This window comes from Labrus mixtus, chromosome 8 (assembly GCF_963584025.1).
Source record: "Labrus mixtus chromosome 8, fLabMix1.1, whole genome shotgun sequence".
In the NCBI taxonomy this organism is placed as follows: Eukaryota; Metazoa; Chordata; class Actinopteri; order Labriformes; family Labridae; genus Labrus; species Labrus mixtus.
Window position 1 is genome coordinate 18827426 of NC_083619.1, and position 18692 is coordinate 18846117.

Genomic DNA, 18692 nt, shown 5'->3' on the forward strand with positions numbered 1-18692 from the left:
GGAGGCCAAGAAAGGCTATCTTTATTGCTATCTGTTTTTATCTTTATATAGCGATATTCAAATTCTCATTGTCCCCCCCCCCCCCTCCCTTTTTTTTTTGGGATGGCGTTGCTGTGCTGTCACAAAAAATCAAATGCTAGCATGAAGTTGACTGTACAAGTTGGGCCCTTATATCCATGGAATACACGAGAAGAGAAAACAATCCGGCTTTCATTTTTTTGCCTTTTCAAATAATTCTCAGCTTTTATTGAATACTGTATCTTTAAAGGTGTTCATCAGCACAATCCCCTGTGATAGTTGTCTACGGACGCAAGTCAACTTTCAAAAAAGGTGTGATGAGGACATTCCTGAAATCGACAGAAATGTTGTAAATATCTGCAATTAAATGCCGTGAAGAAATTCTACGCTGCTCATGTAACGTTGGTTAAATATATCGGCATAAAAAGTATTTTGATCTTTCTGTTCAGAGAGAGGAATTTGGATTTTTTTTTATCTCATTGGACTGTGAATGTCTTTGAGTTTTTGGTGACAACTTAACCAAGTTTGAGATAGAAGAGGATCGCCTCAAAACGTGAAAATCGCCTCAGCTTGGTTGATTTATAAGAGAAATGCATTGTACAATTTCACCATTGTCTTTTTATTACTATAATTATAATTATTCCAGAACATGTAATAAGTCACAAATAACACTTTGTGATGTATAATTGATAAAGTATAATAAACTCTATATTTACCCATCTTACTCATGATACACAACTGTTCTTCTTATCTCTGTGTGAGTCCACTTCTTCTATGTTTATTTTATTTTATTTTTTAACTGAAAACCTTGACACTACAGTTATGGACTTGTAGGTACATTATGCTCACTATAAATACTTCACTGGAAATTCAGAGAATTTTTCTTTTCTATGTGAAACTTTCAAGTATAATGCCAATCAAGTAAAGTGGTGTTCCTAACACTGTAGCTTTATAACTCTGTTGTGTGTGTGTGTGTGTGTGTATTAGACGACTGTTGACGTGAAGCACAAACCCTTGGAGATCAGCCATCACTTGAAAGCCAATGACCGGACGTCTATGGTTGTGACTACCTTTTATGGCTTTAGTTTTACCTAAACACACTGTTACTCGTTGGTGTGTTCACTGCTCCAGCATTGACACACACATTTAAAAAAAAAAAAAAGAGCGCTCTTCAAGTGGAGCAAAAGATCTCCTCGAAAAGAGACTGAATCAAAACGGAAATTTTTATTTTTCAGGGAGAGATAAAAAAAAAAAAAAAGTGAATCAGTGGCGTGTCGAGAGCAATAAATGCACTGAATCAGATTCAACTGTGATCAAATTAACATAAATAAATATATTTGGGATCCCCCATTTTTTCAGTTCATAATGTATTCAACAGCGGTAATGGATGTAGAGTGGGCTGCTGCTTCCTGCAACACAGATGTATGATATGACAATTGTATATTTACCATCGTCAGCCAAATAACCAGACATTAATGCCAATTCATGTTACACAATGATGCTATTCTGATGATGCTGCATTGCCATGAGGACTTTGAGAGAGTGTGTGTGTGTGTGTGTGTGTGTCAAGACGGGTTAAAAGCATAAAAATGACCTAGCATTTACTTTAATGTGGCTGAAGGATCTGTGAAAATGTCCTGGGTCTTTACCTCTCTCTCTCCACCCCCTGCCTTACTACCTGTCGAAGAACAGCAGAGTGTATGTGAACTGGCAAAAACTATTACTGAACTGTTTGTGCTCATTACGTAGTCCTCATGATATTAATCGCATAGCTATGGCCAAGTAGAAAGCAGTAACCTATATATTTCTGTTACCTAATGCCTAGATTTGAACTAATGAACTCCTACAGACTTTAATTTATGTCACATTAGTCTCTCCTGCATGACCATTGTGTATACTGTCTCTGATCTCTTTATGTAATCTTAGCCATGATACTCACTTTGGAAAGTCAAACATGTATATTTGGAGCCAGATGAATCAAAATCCTCTTCTCCACTTCATGTGATACATCTTGATACTTTATTACTTATAAAAAAAATTCTCCTCAAAACAGGCTCGGGATTCTGCAGTACTCAACAAAAGTAATCCAGAAGTGAAAAAAATCATTATCTTTCTATCAAAATTTCCGGGTTGAAGAAACAATGAGGCTTGAAGCGGAACGAAAATGTGCCTTCAAGTAACGTTGTGACAGGTTAACGAGATTTTTATGCGCACAAAACATCTGGGGAAATGATTGCTTCATCTGGCTCCACGTGCTCTATGTGCATTTTATTGTAGATATGTGATTTTAACTATGAACTGTACATTAAATAGTTAATACAAACAAATATGTGTAGTGTAGTCAGTCAAACGTTGTGATTTCAAATGTCTTTCCAGACGACCAACACTGCATGCCACCTTAACGGCTGTGAGGTGAGCATCGCTCAGCTGAAAAAAAGACGAGGTCATAGATTTCAATGCACCAATTTTTGTTTTTTAATACAAATGATAGGTTTCTTACTATAGTCCTGGTGGAGCACATTAGCCTTCTAGAGTCTACGTTACAAGGTTAGGTTTTCTTCTTTTCAATATAAAACATGAACTTTGTGGCCTAATCAGGAAAACGCATCATGCAGATTTAAGAGACTGTTTTTATTAGGTGTTTTTTTTCTAGTACTTAAAATGAAACTGAACTTTGAAAGAAAGCTGGAAGCAGATCGATGGTGATGTCGTCGACAGGGAATGTAGTTTTGTTTGTTTTGTTCATCAGCTTTATAACTATTCACTAATCGTCATCACTCACAGCAAATAATGCTTTTAAAAATAGTGTTTATTTGAAAATGTTGTCTTGCTGACCAAAATGTGTCAATAGTAAACTTTTGGCCGGACAGCTTTCTAGAATAATCCAAGTTATTAAGTTAACCAAAGGAATTGCATCTTTCATGAGGCCTCATATTTATTCTTATATTTTATCTTGGTTGTTGCTTACAATTTTCTCAAGCTTTAGGCATAAATCTTAAAAAGCTTTTTTAAAGGTTGTTTTTTGGGTCTCCTCGTCTTTATTAGAGAGGGACAGCTGAAGAGCGAGGGAGGCGTGCAACATAACCGCTACGCTATCAGGCGACTCATTTTAAAGGGCGTTTAACAATGTTGATGTGTCAGTCACACCTAGTTGTTTATCCTTTACCTAAGTCTACAACATCCACAGTATACATGGCTCTTGTGCAACAACATATTAAGGAATCTCCAAAAAAAAAAAAAAGCTGGAAGAATCAAAGTGAGTTTGAATGTGAAAGACATTTTTTTTTTCTTTTCAGGTAAAAAGTAAAAAGTTGACCAGAATACATTTCAACAAAAGGTTTATTTATGAACTGCTCCTGAGCTTTTCAATCACATCGCTGCAAATTTAGATTTTCCCCTTGTCCTTGATACGCTTCAAGACTTCAGTTAACCCGTTTTTAAGAAAGTTTGAAACTTTTCACATATTTTGAGTCAACGTGAACGACAACAATCCTTCAACTTTGTAGCAGACAAACGTCATCCTTTAAGAAAGGTCAGGTGATACGATCAAGAGGTCCCAACAGTTGCTATAGACCTTGTGTTGATTCAGTTTGATCAAACATGTCTCAAGTTATAAAATCAACTTTCAAATCTGAGGAGCAAACTTAATGCATTTATGTTCGCGTTTCTGAATACCGAGTTTTATTGGCTGAAATATACAAGAAAAGAAACACTGAAAACAGCTGTCCTAAGTTCTACTAAATGATACTGTCAAAGTGCAAAATCCACTCTTCAGTCAACATCAAAGTTTCAACTGTGAACTCTAAAGCTGAAAAACGTTCGGTTATCACGAGAGAATGAAATACTGAGAGCAATTCATTTTGTTTTTTCATTATAAGTTAATCCACGCACACACACAAAAACAACCTTCAAAAACTCAAAACCCTAAAAAGAGCCTGCGAAATGCTACCGATCATGAAATCATTCAAAAGGAGAGTTCCTTTGCAAAATGCAGTGGTGCTACATTTACAACGAATGCAGACAAATGAGCAGACATTCCATCATTAATAAATACATGCATCCATTATCGTGTCTCACATCAGCAAAATGAAAACCAATCCTCTCTCTACTAACACATCTACTTCAAACAACTCATTATGTAGGCTTTTATGGGATTAATAGCACTGTAACAATCTGGAGATAAAGAAACGTTGCAAGCTGTTTACCGTGTTAATAGAAGAAGTCACAAAATGAAAACAGCTAATGGTGCAAAACAATCATAGAAAAATACAGATTATCAGTGGACTCTATAATTTAACTAATACAAAAGCATTTGAGAAAAGTACAAACACATTATTTAACTGATAAAGATCATTTAAAAAAAAAAAAAAGAATACAAAAAAAAAGTAATCACTAATGGTCCACTAGTCAATAACATAAGGTTTATATTTATATATTGGCCCATTTACTGATAAGTGTCTAGAATCCTGGCTGTCAGTGTTCAACATCAATAAAAACATGGACATGTAAATTATTTTAAATTAATCTGTTGGTTATAAAGTGTGCAAAAAAATAAAATAAAAGGGAAAATAAAAAGCCTAAGGGGGGGAATCATAAATCATCTTCTCATACTATCATACAATCTGGTAACAGGTAGTGGGACAAAGCCTTGTTCTAATCACTTGATAAACCCTTAACAGTGTATTTCACAGCTCTCTATTTGATTAACATTCCTGTCTGGTCGTTGGTAGTTTAAAAGTTATTACAGAGGAAACAGAGGCTGTGTTTATTGAACACACCTTCAAAATAAAGTGTAACCTCATAGCCAGGAGTGCAAACAGAACGCCAAAAAAAAAAAAAAAAAGCACAATTAAAGGCAGGGTTGGTCATTTTCTCAAGATACACTTTTTTAAAGATTTTGGTTGAAATTGTATTTACCGTAGGTCCTGACAGACATTAATAACTCGTGCTCTGAAAAAGGAACGAAGAAAATCCGTCATCTGTAGCAATTGTAAACCTGTAAAAACTTTGACCAATGCCTGCCTGGAGGTGCCAATCTGATGAACCAATCACGCCTCCCTGTCTCCCTGCTCGTTCTCTACCCTATGCATGCACGAGCCCACACTGGACCAATGGTGTTTGGGCATGTAAGTGAGGGGTGTGGCCTTTGGGCGAGCACAGAGAGGAGGGGGTGGGTGCAGATGGAGCACTAGCGCTTTCAAAATCGTGCTCGTTTTCAAAAATTACCAACCCTGCCTGGTGTAATGTTTCCAATATCGAGTGAATAATAATGAACAGGATTTAGTATGAAACTTCAAATAATATAGCTCTTGACTCCATGGAAATTATATTTAAAAACAAAAACTAAAAACTTGTCCAATACAGTGTTGAAAAACAACAAACCATCTTCAAAAAAAAAAAAAAAAAAGACTTAACCTTTATAATGCAACAAATAAAACCAACCCATCTATTATTCTTAAACTGACAAATCTATTTTATTTTATTTAGCATCATTGTGCCATTTTCTTCCTAAGGAATCTGTGGTCCCCATTAAAACCAGTACAGATGGACCAGTACCAGGTGTATTGTACAGCTAAAGATGTGTAACAAGAACTGCATGTTAATATAACCAACGTTTGGTGTCTCTAATAAAAATCTAGGCTAAGCAGGCTTGTCTTTGTGGTGTGGGAAAAGATCAATGTTGGTATTGGCATCGAAAATCTCATATCATCATGCTACACTGATGTGAAGACTGATATTAAAATCTAACTGACAAAAACTACTTGACGTAACTCATTACAGTGAGAACAGAAGCCGTACTGAAAGAAAGGCAGTTTGTGTGTCGGATGCAGAGTGTGTGTGTGTGTGCAACACTGTCAATCAAAAATAAATTGATCAAATGAGATCACCACAGATTCAGAGAGCTTATTTTCATCATAAACACTTATTTAAAAGCAACAAGAAAAAGCTGATGTCTCTTTGATTCTTTGGGAGCTATGGGGCTTTTTTGTCGACGACCATATCCACAGGTATAAAATAGATTCAATGCAACACCAAGAGCTCCCTCCCACATTAGCGCTAATTGACTGGAAGGTCTTACACGTACCAAATTAAACAGACTGGCCACTTAAAAGAACCTTAAACCTTTCCGAGCCACTAGGACTTTGTTCCACACAGAGGCACGGCAGAATTAAAGCAGGGGAGTGTTTTGAAAACTGGTGAGGGATTTGCCTTGTTGAGACCGGTGCTAATGACCCAACAGAGGGAAGGATGATTGATTCTGGTGGCTGAGGCTCAGGGAGAGGCAATTTACTGTAGCATTTAGGGTGGACAGAAATCTGCAAAGTAAGGGTGCTGCAAGGCCTCTTCTGCAGAGATCCTCTGGACAGGATTACATTTCAACAGGTTCTGGGTGAGATCAAAGGAAACGTTTTAATAGGTGAACAAAAACTGCTTCATAGCAACAACCGTTTCATTTTAGCTTAAGTAACCACACTTTTGCACAGCTATGCAGGTACTTAATTCATAATTAGTTGAATGTTGGTGTGCATGAATTGAAATGTTTATCTGAGCATAAGAGCAACATAAGTGCAGACTAATTCCTCCAGAAAAACTTTAGACAGGTTGAAAGTGAAGTGAGAGTACCTGGAGTAGATCCCGTCCTGTGCTACTTAGTTTGGGGACCACGTTCACCAGAGAGGTGGTGGCTGGGTACATGGGATATGGCTGCAGGAGGAAACAGAAGCAGTTAAGGAATAGAAAAAGAGAGATAGTGTGTAGGCTATCTGCCGTCTAAGAACTTCATGATGTCAGTCATTTACCTTGTAGTCGGGGAGTTTTGTCATAGTCTGCCACTGTTCTTCAGTTGGTGTACCCAACAATGTACAGAGTGGTTAAAGAAAAACTTCTTGCAACAGAGAGGTATGCATGTCAAACCTGTTCAATCTTACTGTTTGTAAATCATTGTTTGTATGGTAGATCAATAGTTCTACATGGCCTCAGGGCGGCTGTGGTTAAGTCGCCCTGAGTAAGGAGACTGTAGTCCTCCAAGCAGTCAGACCAGGTTCAAGTCTGACCTGTGACCCTTTCCTGCATGTCAATCCCCTCTCTCTCTCTCTCTCCCTGGTTTCCTACTCTATCCACCTTTCTGGCAAATAAAGACATTAACAAAAATAAATGAAAGGAAAAGTTCTACCAGGAAAAACCATGTGGTCTCAGAGTCTGTACGAACAGAAGTCCAATGTAATCAATATCCACTTTTAATGATTTAAAAAAAAAAGATATCTGAAGATTCTTTTCAACTGGTCGTCCACATCGTTCCCGGGGAATAAAGGCCTCCCAGCATTAGCCAGCTCTGAACAAGACAGAAAAACAAAATTAAAAAGGATTCATCGGTTTGGGTACGTTTCAATCTGAGACTAAGAGACGCATGCATAAATTACTTTTCTACATTTTTACCACCAAAAAACTAGCAAACAAACTAATTCAATCCAACATTAAACATGAAAAAACCCAAACTAGATAAAAACAGATTAAACTGCTTATTTCTATAGTGTCTCTTTCTTCTGCTGCATTACATAATTGTACATTTTGAATGAAATACTGAATACCTTCAGTCATCTTTGCTCTGTACCATTAAATACAGTGTATTACACACATTTAAAAGTGTAATTGATCCAGAATATCTCACCTCATCTGCTTAACTCCTTTTAATTTGGTCTGTGCGTACTTCTAAACCTGCACTATGTACTAGTGTGCTTAAAACCTGAAGATAGACTAGAGCCTGACTGCAATACATTAAACACTGTTAGCAGGGTTCTTCAGATGCCCTTCACTTAATGAGGAGGATTTTTTTAATAACTTTGAGCAGTATCCTACTCACAGAAGGTAACAAAGCAAAGCATGAAAAAACAAAAACACAACTAGATCATCACAAACAATCACAAACCTGCAAATATGCAGCCAGCTGACCACATGTCAATTGAGGTAGAATAAAGTTTAGCACCAAACAGCACATCTGGAGGCCGGTACCACAATGTCACTACCTACGAACAAATCACACAGTTAAGTGAAAGAATTAGACCAATTAGACCAATAATCACCGTGGACTGCTGTTAATGACACTGTTCAGCAATTTAGTATAATGACCATTCCCTGGGGGGCGGGTGGTGTTATTTTGTACTGATTCCACACAAAGGCAAGGATGTGGCATCACTGATAACAGAAGAGTAAACGTTCATCTTTTATCAGCTATCCGCTTCCATTACTGCACACCTAAGTGACACCGTGCCAAACTGCTGCTTTGCCAAGTGTCAAAAATGTTTTCCAGGGTTTGAGAAAATAGTCAGACAGAACAGAGAAGAAAATACGAATAAACTGAAGTTTTATTCCCCAGAGTAAATGTGTGGGCTGACTGAAAACAGTCTGAAGTGCTCATGTTTCAGTTTGAAAAGTTTAAAGTTCAGTCTAGTGTAGATGTTAACTCCATTACCACCCGCTGCAGAATCACAACAAACTTTTCAGTTGATCACTTTTAGAATAAAATGAGGTCTAATATAACCAGAATGACAAAGATGAGCAGTAATATTTTATTTGAACAGTTTCCTACTTGAAGTTTGACAAGTTGTCTTATGGATGATTATTCTTATTTAACACCCTATTAGCATTCTTAGCATTATTTATTGCTGATCAGTCATGCATTATGTATTCTGTCTTACAAGCTTCACTCACCACTAGGGTTGTTTTATGAGTGTGGTTTGTTCTTATGCTGTGCTGTCATGTATGCTAACTATTTAGCACTGATACTTTCACACAACATAGAAATACAGTTGTTTGAATTGAATTGAAGCTGCTTAGTAATTTGTAAACATATTATTATTCAGTCACAGGTATTGGCTGTAGAGGTAGGGGGAAAAAAAGCACATAGATGACATCAATTGAGTTTGTCCTAATGCCTTTTGAGATGCTTTAAACACTTGTTTCAGAGACGCTCCTAACCTGGGGGTTTGAGGACTTTTAAATCATGTATGTGAATGTTTTACTGGAGCCGGATTTCAAAACAAGAGTAGAAAACACAAAGCAGTAACATCAATGTCGGCACTTATCTTTGATTTCGAGGGATTTGACTTCTCTTTGCTGGCAATAATGCTGATAATTTATATGACTATACCATACTGGCATCATAAGTTGTCCCTTAATATAATGTATGCTGCATATTCTCCATAGGGTATATATGTGTAGTGTGAAACAACCACTGGCTCATTCATTTCTACTTGCTGAAACAGCACTAAAAGTCAGTGGGTAATACATATTCTGAAATAAAAGGACCTTTTAAAATGACCTTACTTTAACTTCTCAATGCTTCAAACTCTGTTCCCCTCCAGGTTTTCAGTTTAATACATTTTCAGATCAGCAGAGTCACCCCTGGTCAAGTGCCCCCTCATGAGATTGCATTGCTTAGGTCAGCCTACTCAGACCACTACACCTATCTGAGAGTGATGCCATCAGCAACAACAAATACATCTCAAACCACTTAGACCATACGCTGCTATGTGTTCCTTTCTCTCCCTTTGTGGATGTCAGTGCAGAAACTTTAGGACCTCAAGAGAAATACAGACATCAACTTTCAGTGCAAACTGAAAGCAAAAATAAGTGCAGCTTAACGGCCTTAAAAAATTGGGACAAACTACAAGAGACAACGAGAATGGCAGAAGCAGTTTGATTTATGCATGACCACTGTGCCATTTTTATACTGACATTTCTTTTTTGTCATGACTTCCAAAAAAAACCTGAAACCATTCAGCTTGGTTTTGTCAGTTTTTACAACTATGAATATATCGTCAGTTTTTATAACTATGAATATATTATACTAGGGGTTCTTTACTTTGACTAATCAGTCAAAATAACAATGTGTGTCAGTGCAACATTTGAAATTCCTACAATTACTGACAATACAATTGTACAGTCACAATTAAAGAAAGACATGCAATTACACGTAAGTTGTACATTTTCATTTATAATGTGTTAATGTGTTAATGAAGTAGAACCTACCTCTGCTGAGTAACACCTTACAGGAATGCCAAAGGCTCGAGCCAGCCCAAAGTCAGCCAGCTTTAACTCCCCGTTCTGCAGACAGAGACACAGGTCAAAAAATCTCCATGACATTAACACAAACAAGCTACAGCATCAATAGTGCCGTACATTGAACTATACATTTAACACATGCCATAGTATGTTGGACTTGTATAGTGCATTTTTAGGTGCGCCTTCCTTTTGCTTACAATATGATGGACCCAAAAAAATAAAGACAATGTATTTTCTCATAAAAGGTAAGAATATTTACAAGCAGTCAAATCAAAGTCCACTTGGACACTCACCCTGTTAATGAGGAGATTCTGCGGCTTCAGATCTCTGTGAAGAACATTTCGACTGTGGCAGAAAGCAAGACCTTTCAACAGCTGGTACATGAATGACTGCATTAGAGAAGGAGAGAGACGGTGATCTTTAGGAGGCTCAAGGTGCACAAGATGTACCTGATATACCGATTAAAAAGGCTACGAGGATGCAATAAATAAAAAATAAACTAGGATATCGACACACATTTTCAGCAGGGATTCTTCTCGTGGTTAATCTGGAACGTTAGTCTCTCACCTTCACAGTTTCAGGATCTAGATCCCCATTGCAGCTGTCAAAATACTTCTTCAAATCCTGCAGTTAATAAGAGATGACATGAAGCAGCCTTGGGAGGGTACATATTTAAATAAAATGTAGGGTTTGGGGGGGGGGACTTTATCTCACCTGATCACAATATTCAAAAACCAAAGTTAACTTCTTGTCACTGTGCAAAACGTCATGTAGCCTGTAAAAGATAAGAACATATTGAAGTCTTGGTGTTGGTTCCCATCAAGGTTAAATGAAATGATTCACTACCTGTCAGTTCAACATGACAGCACAGACTGACCTGACTATGTTTTTATGCTTTAGTTCCTTCAGGAGACAGATTTCTCTCAGGGCAGAACTTGGCACCCCCTGAAATAAAAATGACACCCAGCTTTGATTGGCAAAAAGCTTCCTAACAAATCTGCTGGTATGTAATTATAATGAAAGTTGTTATTCTGAAAAACCTACCTCGTCATCGTCGTCCAACCTGACCCGTTTCAGAGCCACAATTTCGTGAGTTTCTCTGTTTTTAGCCTTAAAAACTGTCCCGTACGTACCTGGAGATAAAGATAATGAATGTTAAAGAGATATATTGAATGACTGATGAATGGCATTAGCTAGCTGCAAGACGTTAGCAAGCGTTAACACCGTAAAAGCCGACTGACAGAAATCTGACAGCTCACTTCATGACACACATTAGAGTATGTACAAATTGTTCACACTGTATGTATGTTATTATCTATGGTTTCAAAAACGGTAGGCAAAGTATTTCAATCTAGCTAACGAAAGCTACATGAAGGCTATATTAGCAAACCAGCTTAGCCTATATTAACTTTAAGCTGTGTGAAACTCACCCTCTCCGATTTTTTCAAGCTTCTCATATTTCTGCATTTTTGGCCAGTGAAGCCAGCCTTACGGGAGCCAGCAAACCAACGACTTAGAACAGCCCCAAAATGGGGATAATAATCTGTAGCTAGCGTTAGCTTGAAGCTATCTGCAGTTTCTGCTTCTGGTCGGTCTGCAACAAAGCTTGGCTTGTCGGTCATCTAGAGGTTCAAAGTGGTATTGCAACTCCAAAGATGCCCAAAATAAATTCCTGTACGCCGCAACATTTTATAGCAAGAAGTATTTTTCTGTCCTTTGGAGACATATAATGATAGTTTGGTTGTAAAAAAAACCCCACATATTTAATGTTTTTAGGTGTAAACTGGTTCTTTTCCAAGTAATGAATTATCTCCGGCTCGACCCACATGTTGATGACAGGTGTGCAGCAGTGTGTTTCAAACACTATGTTTTTTATGTACATCATCAACTTTTATTATTAGACTCAAGGTCCATTTTAAAAGACATACAATACAAAAAAATAGACAACACACATATACATTAGAATAAAAACATTCCCGCCTCTTCTAAAAGGCACTTATACCAATGTCTCCAAAGGTATGACTGGTAGTGTACTGCACTATAACTTGGGTTCGACAGCAGCATTATAATTACATTCTTTGAGTCATTCAAGCGACCGATAAATCTGTACATAAGGTTCCTCAATAAAGCTTGTAAAGTGTTAACTCCTGCAGTCACAAATGGCTCACTTGCACTACTCCACCTTGGCTTTTTAAGTAAGATCAATACAGTCCATGGTATGTGTACTTATGATGACTTATGTTGGCTATGAGGTGTCTGGAAAATAACTTTTTTTAAATGGGTGTCCTATTCTGAAATTGATAACACCTAATCTAATATCAAATAGCAAATGGAAACTTATTGGAAGTTGTCAGTCTACATGTTAGTGTAGGGCAGGCCTGGGCAACTTTGGTCACAGCAAGGGCCACATTCATTTCATTCTCACTGCCAGGGGGCCAAATTGTAGTATACAAAAACGATTACAGTCAATTATGTCTCAAATTTAACTCAACATATACCAGTGATCAAATATAATTATGGACATTTTTCTGGTGCCATGATTTCATGGCAGATTTTCTCATGTTCTCTTCATGTTTCCAATTAATTGATATGTAAAAATTGACTTGAGGGCCACGTTTGAGGGTTGATGGGGGCCGCATGTGGCCCCCGGACCACCAGTTGCCCACCCCTGGTGTAGGGTTATCTATTAAGTACAAACAGGCTAATAATAACAGCCTAAAACACATACCTGAATGTGTTTTTTCAATAGTGTAGATACTGTTCAAACTGATTTTAATTCAACCATTTTGCTTAACCGTTTGGCAATGAGTCAATTAAAAGCTAAATGAAAAGTGATGACAATATTGACAATCCAGACTCAAGATTTAGCTGAAAGTTTGTAGAAACATGTATCCAATTAGACATGCCAGCTTTAAAAGATGGTTAGAGTTATCACTTGAAAATGTAGTAATATCAGTTTTAAGGTATAGGAAAAAAAACATTTTAATACAAAATGCAAAATACAAAAATACAAAAATGAACAGAGTTTTATAGTGGTGCCAACGCAGCAGTTTCTCCTCAGGTGTCACAACAGAATGGGTGATTGCAGGAACAAACTGAGACCCAGAGTAGAAATCACAATTCGTTTTTTTTTGCGTCCCCCAGCGTAAAGTACAATTTAAACTGTTGGACCACTACAAGAAATGAGACTATCCACAAAAAACATGCAGCTCATTACTGAGGTCCAGGGAAGACCTTGGAACCCTGTTTTTGTGACAAAACATGGAAATAATTATAATCCAATTAAGGGAAAATACAGCGTACGAAATGAAACAAAGTTTAATACTTTATTGTTCAACAATGAATTTATTATTTCTTTACAGGAAATGAGAAAACAGTAAGAGAAATTACCATTTAACTTAAATACTGTACAGTAGTGAAGTTTGTTTATCAAAGGATGATCTAGTTGGTCCACTTAAACATTTACATACATCAATCTGAAAGTCCCTCATAAAAGTAGAGTTTGTAAATGAACACTACATGTTTATAATAATTGATCTGTTCAAAGTATTTCCTATTTAATTTAAAATAAATCTCCAAAGTGTCGCTGTAGATCTAAAGTGAACACATTTTTGTGCGTTCATTTCTGTCCCTCTGTTCTTTGTCTGCGGATCAGATCAGAATAAAGTCCTCCTTTGCCCAGCAGTTCAAGATGAGTCCCAGCCTTAAAAGAAGAAAAGATGTTAGATATATTTTTAAAAAAAATACACAATTACTACATGAAGGTGGATGAAACCATTAACCAGTGTGTCAATTCATGTCAGAACTTCTTTGAACTTAAAAGGAAGTTAAATTAATTCAATTATAACAAGAGATAAGAGCCCTTTCATCTCTCTGAACACCCTGCCTTCTCACCTCCACTATGTGGCCGTTACTCATGACACAAATGAGGTCAGCGCCCTGGATGGTGCTCAACCGGTGGGCGATGATGAGCACAGTGCGACCCCTTGTGGCCCTATCCAAAGCCTCCTGTACCACCCGCTCTGATTCCGCATCCAATGCGCTGGTGGCTTCATCCAGCACCAGGATGCTGGGGTTCTTGATCAAGGCGCGGGCGATGGCAATGCGCTGCTTCTGACCACCGGATAACGTCACACCGCGCTCACCTGGGGATAAGAAATCTAAAGCTTAACCTGTCTCACAGATTTTCGTACTTGCAAAAGTCCAAATGAGAGAACATACCAACTACAGTGTTATATCCGTCTGGGAAAGCTGTAATGAAGCCGTGAGCGTTGGCTTGCTTGGCTGCAGTGATGACCTCAGCATCTGTGGCCTCAGGCATCCCAAAGCGGATGTTCTCTATGATGGATGAGCCAAACAAAACTGGCTCCTGCAAACAAACCGAGAAGATACTATTAAAACTGGTCACATTCAAATATTTATTCATAAAAAATACAATTAATTTGGCTTTTTTTTTCACATCCCTAATTTAAAACCTAGGAAGCATTAATGATAAGCGACCTCTACCTGATTGATAAATCCAATAACTTGTCCCCTCAGCCAGGAGAGATCAAGTGTTCGGATGTCAAGTCCGTCCAGCATGATGACACCGCTGGTTGGGTCATAGAAACGCTCCAGTAATGATGCCACAGTTGACTTTCCTGCAGTAAATCATAATAATTCACTTCAAACCACTTTCTCCACCCTGTTTTGAAAAGTCACACAATTTCATTCAATCTATTTTATTCTGAATTTACCTCCTCCAGATTCTCCAACAATGGCAACAGTTTTGCACGGAGGAAGTGTTAAGTTGAACCTATTTAAGATCTGATGGCCACGTCTTGTTGGATAACTGAAAATGTAGAAAAATAGAAAAGAAACAAGTTGGTATTGTCTTATATTTTGGTTCCGTTTTTTTTAAATTTTTTTAATTGAGTTAAGATGAGGTTCCAACCTGAATGAAATATTCATAAAGTCTACTCTTCCTGTTAGAGAGTCATACGGGATGCGTCCTCCACCAGAGAGCGGGATGGTCGGCTTGAGAGCCAAGTATTCAAAAACCCGAGCCCCAGAGCTTAGTCCTCTCACCATCTGTTACACACATCATAGATAGATGGCTTAGTTTCTCACTTAATAATATTTCAGATCCCTATACATGTGCACATATTGAAAGGCTGTGTATGTGTATATTTCTTTACCTGCCCAAATAGGATTGAGATGCTGGCCAATGACCTGAGCATACAGAAAATGCTGGCGTTATACCCTTACATTGTCTACATTAAAACTGGTTCATGTAAATGCAAATAGCAATTACAATCAATCATTATGGAAAAAGTTGTATTGTTTTTTTACCTCTGAACAGTCTGGGAAGCAACCAGGAAAGACATCAGGTCTCCAGGGGACAATTCATTGCTCGAAATCAAAGTCCCTCCAGCAAAAATAGTTCCGAGTACGATGCCTGGGTTTAAAACACACAACACATGAAGAAAGTTCAGGAAGTCCTTAGACACAGCACCAATCTTCTCAGTGATGTGTTGTTTATCAGTTTACACATTCAAATATACTCACAGTTTAACGCAACGTTCGACAATCCTTGGAAAACAGCTATTCCAGTTCCAAGATTTTCATTCATTTCACACGATTTGTCAACTTCGTATGCGTATAACCTGCAAAAAAAGGTTTTGAGAATGAAACCATAGAATTACTGACAAGCAGGTTACTTTGTCTCTACAAACACTATGCCACTAAGAATATTAGAACACAAGTACAGTCTAACTTACTGGAGCTCTCTTTCCTCCATTGCAAAGGCTTTCACTGTCCGCACATTGCCAAGCGCCTCATCTGCCACTCCTGTCGCTTTTGCTACCTTAAATTAAACACAGACAGAGATTGAAAAATACATTTACATATCTTTTCGATACCTAAATATATTCATTTAAATGTGTCTCAAATTGTTGGTTTAGACACTGAATTAATACTAAATACTTAATGATCAAATTTTCTGACAGCAATTAAGAAATAAACTAATCACTGACAAGTTTAAGAGGAACTTAAGATCCTAGTATTTTAGACCAGACTTTAGAACTGATCTGTTATGGTTTGGGGAGGAGATACGGTACATCTGTCTCAAAACATCTGCTACTTTCTATGGCCTTTAAAAAAAAGTTTTACTCTAATTGTATCTCTCCAAAGGCAAAGCAGTGAATCATAAAACTATAATCATTACATACAGTAGTATTGTCCTAGATCCTAAACATGAGTTATATTATCTGTATCACCTGTTCTTGAGCCAAACGGGATAGTTTGCGAAGGAATGAGCCGAGGAGAGCCCCTGCTCCGACCAGACAGGGAAGGACCACAACAGTCAAACCTGTCAGTTTTGGGGAGATGACATAGAGAGAGACGAAACATCCAACTGTCTGGGTGATACTCCTCAGACCCTGCCAAAAAAAAGAGTAAGAAAAAAGGAATAAGAAGGCTTTAACTATAACTAGTAATATCTAACAACTCAAATGCAGCACTTTATACCTGAGATATGACCAATTTAAAGGACGACTTGAACTCCTGAATATCAGCAGTCAAACGATTCACCAGCTGCCCAGTTTTATTGGCATCAAAGAAAGCAACATCTTGCCTGTGACAGAAAAGAATGCTGATAATGTTACCAATAGGACTTGGATGTGGTCCAGCTATAAGTGTAAAAGATGGCCATTAGCATCAAAAAGATTTGCTCCAACATTAGGGAAAATGTACCTCAGCAAGGACGCAAAAAGGGTCTTCCTCATGTCTGCTGCCACTCTCTCCCCCACCCTTGAAAGCAGGATGATGTAGCCGCTCGTCAGCAGTCCCTGCACAAGAAGGTTATTAATAACCATTTTTCAAAACAGCTGTAACGTTTTCACATTTTTTTATGCGCAAATGTTTTCTCATTGAAAATTATGTGAACATAACATGAAGACATGATAAGCTATCAAAACTTGAAGAACATCAAATTCTCAAAATCAGACCTGCAAGCTATCAGCTCAAAAACTTCCTATGACAGCTCTCCCCAGTCATTAACCGGTGTTCCTCAGGGTTCTGTCTTGGGTCCTCTCCTTTTCATCATCGACCTCCTACCTCTCAGTCACATTTTCAGGAAATTTGGTATTCACTTTCACTGCTACGTGGATGACAACCAGCTCTATCTGTCTTCCAAGCCCAACTCTGCCCTCCCACCTCCATCCCTCTCTGACCGTCTCCTAGAAGTTAAATCCTGGTTCTCTCATAATAATTGGAGCCTCATAATCATAATTTAGAGTTATACTGCATATGATCACTAATCTATTATTGAAAGTTTCTACAAACAATTTGTCAAGGCTTTAAGATAGTTTGTTGTGCTGATGTGAACATATAGATTGTCATGTTAACTTACTTGGATCGCATAAAGCCCAAGTAGTTTCAGTGCAGGACCCTTTATCTCCTGGACATAACTCCTAGTTTGGTCTCTCAGGAAACGTGCCACAACATTCACCAGGTCCCCAAGTAGCAACGGGATTTGAATATTCAAGATAGCAGCGCCAAAAGCAAGCTGATGAGAGAAAATATGAATATAATAGATGATCATAATGTCACAGCATGTTGACTTTAAGAAGAAAAGCTGATAATGCACAAGTGAACAGATTCAGACATACCACCACAGCACCGATGAGCGCAAACAGTTGAGGTTTGACAAATTCCCACAAGATATGCCATTTGAAGTCAGGCACAGGGTTTTGGGCCACAACATCCACATGAATGTTGTTATTCTCATCTGCCTGGCAGTGGGCGACATGGCAAAATAGACGTGCAGAGACAGTGAGTACTGCTGGTCCCAGGATGAACCTTAGAGCCACCCCCGGGGGTTTGGATGTTCGGGTTGCGGACTGGCGGACGGCTCGATAAGTGAGGCTCCAAATACGACTGACTGCATTTCCAGGCGGCTGTGAGGAGCTGTACGTTTTAGACACTGGAGATTTATACCCACTGAAGAAAGAATATGAATACAATTAGGCATAGAGCAACCTATCATGAAAACATTTAAAGGCTATGTAACAAAGGCGTTACCCCTACTATAACTGACTTGAATGATTGATCTTTACATTCTGATCACATTCACAAATATTAAAATCCACCCACCTACTTCAACATCGAAAATAAACCAGCCATAAAGATATAAATACTGTACAGATAACTGAGGTAGGCCAATTCTAACAGTGTTGATTAATATAACCTGTGTAGAAAATAGTTTACGGGTGTCATAATCTAAACAAGGTAACCCCGGTCACATAACCCTACCGTGACAGTTTCCATGTGTCTGCTGTTTTGTTGCACCTGGAGTACAATGACCGCCCCGGCGCAGTAATGCTTGTTCTACAACACAGCAAGTGAAACATGTTTTATGCTTTTTTTCCCACTGTTAACAAACGCGTTAGGTGAAATTAGTCTTTAAGCTTTACAGTAATCCACAAGCAACATGCAAGCTGCCATTTTTAACTATGACCCAGAGTGCATTTCTGTATCCAAAGGGAGGTCGTTTTTAAACCTCGTGTATTGGTTTATATATATAAAACATTGGTTTAACTCATAATCGGTAACAGAGTGGAGGAAAAAAAGAA

At 38.0% G+C, this 18692-nt stretch overlaps 2 protein-coding genes across 2 annotated transcripts; both read right to left on the reverse strand.

The window, feature by feature from the left end:
* Positions 1-3339: 3339 nt before the first annotated feature.
* Positions 3340-11702, reverse strand: cdk5 (cyclin dependent kinase 5). The gene is made up of 12 exons (XM_061044909.1): positions 11511-11702; positions 11125-11213; positions 10958-11025; positions 10795-10855; positions 10648-10704; positions 10374-10469; positions 10044-10122; positions 7946-8038; positions 7280-7351; positions 6819-6877; positions 6643-6723; positions 3340-6405 (listed from the first exon to the last, which is right to left on the reverse strand). Exons 1-12 carry the CDS (start codon positions 11545-11547, stop codon positions 6319-6321), a joined length of 879 nt encoding a protein of 292 aa, XP_060900892.1. The 5' UTR covers positions 11548-11702; the 3' UTR covers positions 3340-6318.
* Positions 11703-13392: 1690 nt separating this feature from the next.
* Positions 13393-18590, reverse strand: abcb8 (ATP-binding cassette, sub-family B (MDR/TAP), member 8). Its single transcript, XM_061044898.1, has 16 exons — positions 18373-18590; positions 17730-18060; positions 17471-17626; positions 16813-16907; positions 16588-16693; positions 16338-16499; positions 15840-15925; positions 15628-15725; positions 15412-15517; positions 15258-15291; positions 15014-15150; positions 14817-14911; positions 14587-14720; positions 14302-14449; positions 13975-14225; positions 13393-13783 (listed from the first exon to the last, which is right to left on the reverse strand). Exons 1-16 carry the CDS (start codon positions 18468-18470, stop codon positions 13700-13702), a joined length of 2121 nt encoding a protein of 706 aa, XP_060900881.1. The 5' UTR covers positions 18471-18590; the 3' UTR covers positions 13393-13699.
* Between the last annotated feature and the right edge of the window lie 102 nt (positions 18591-18692).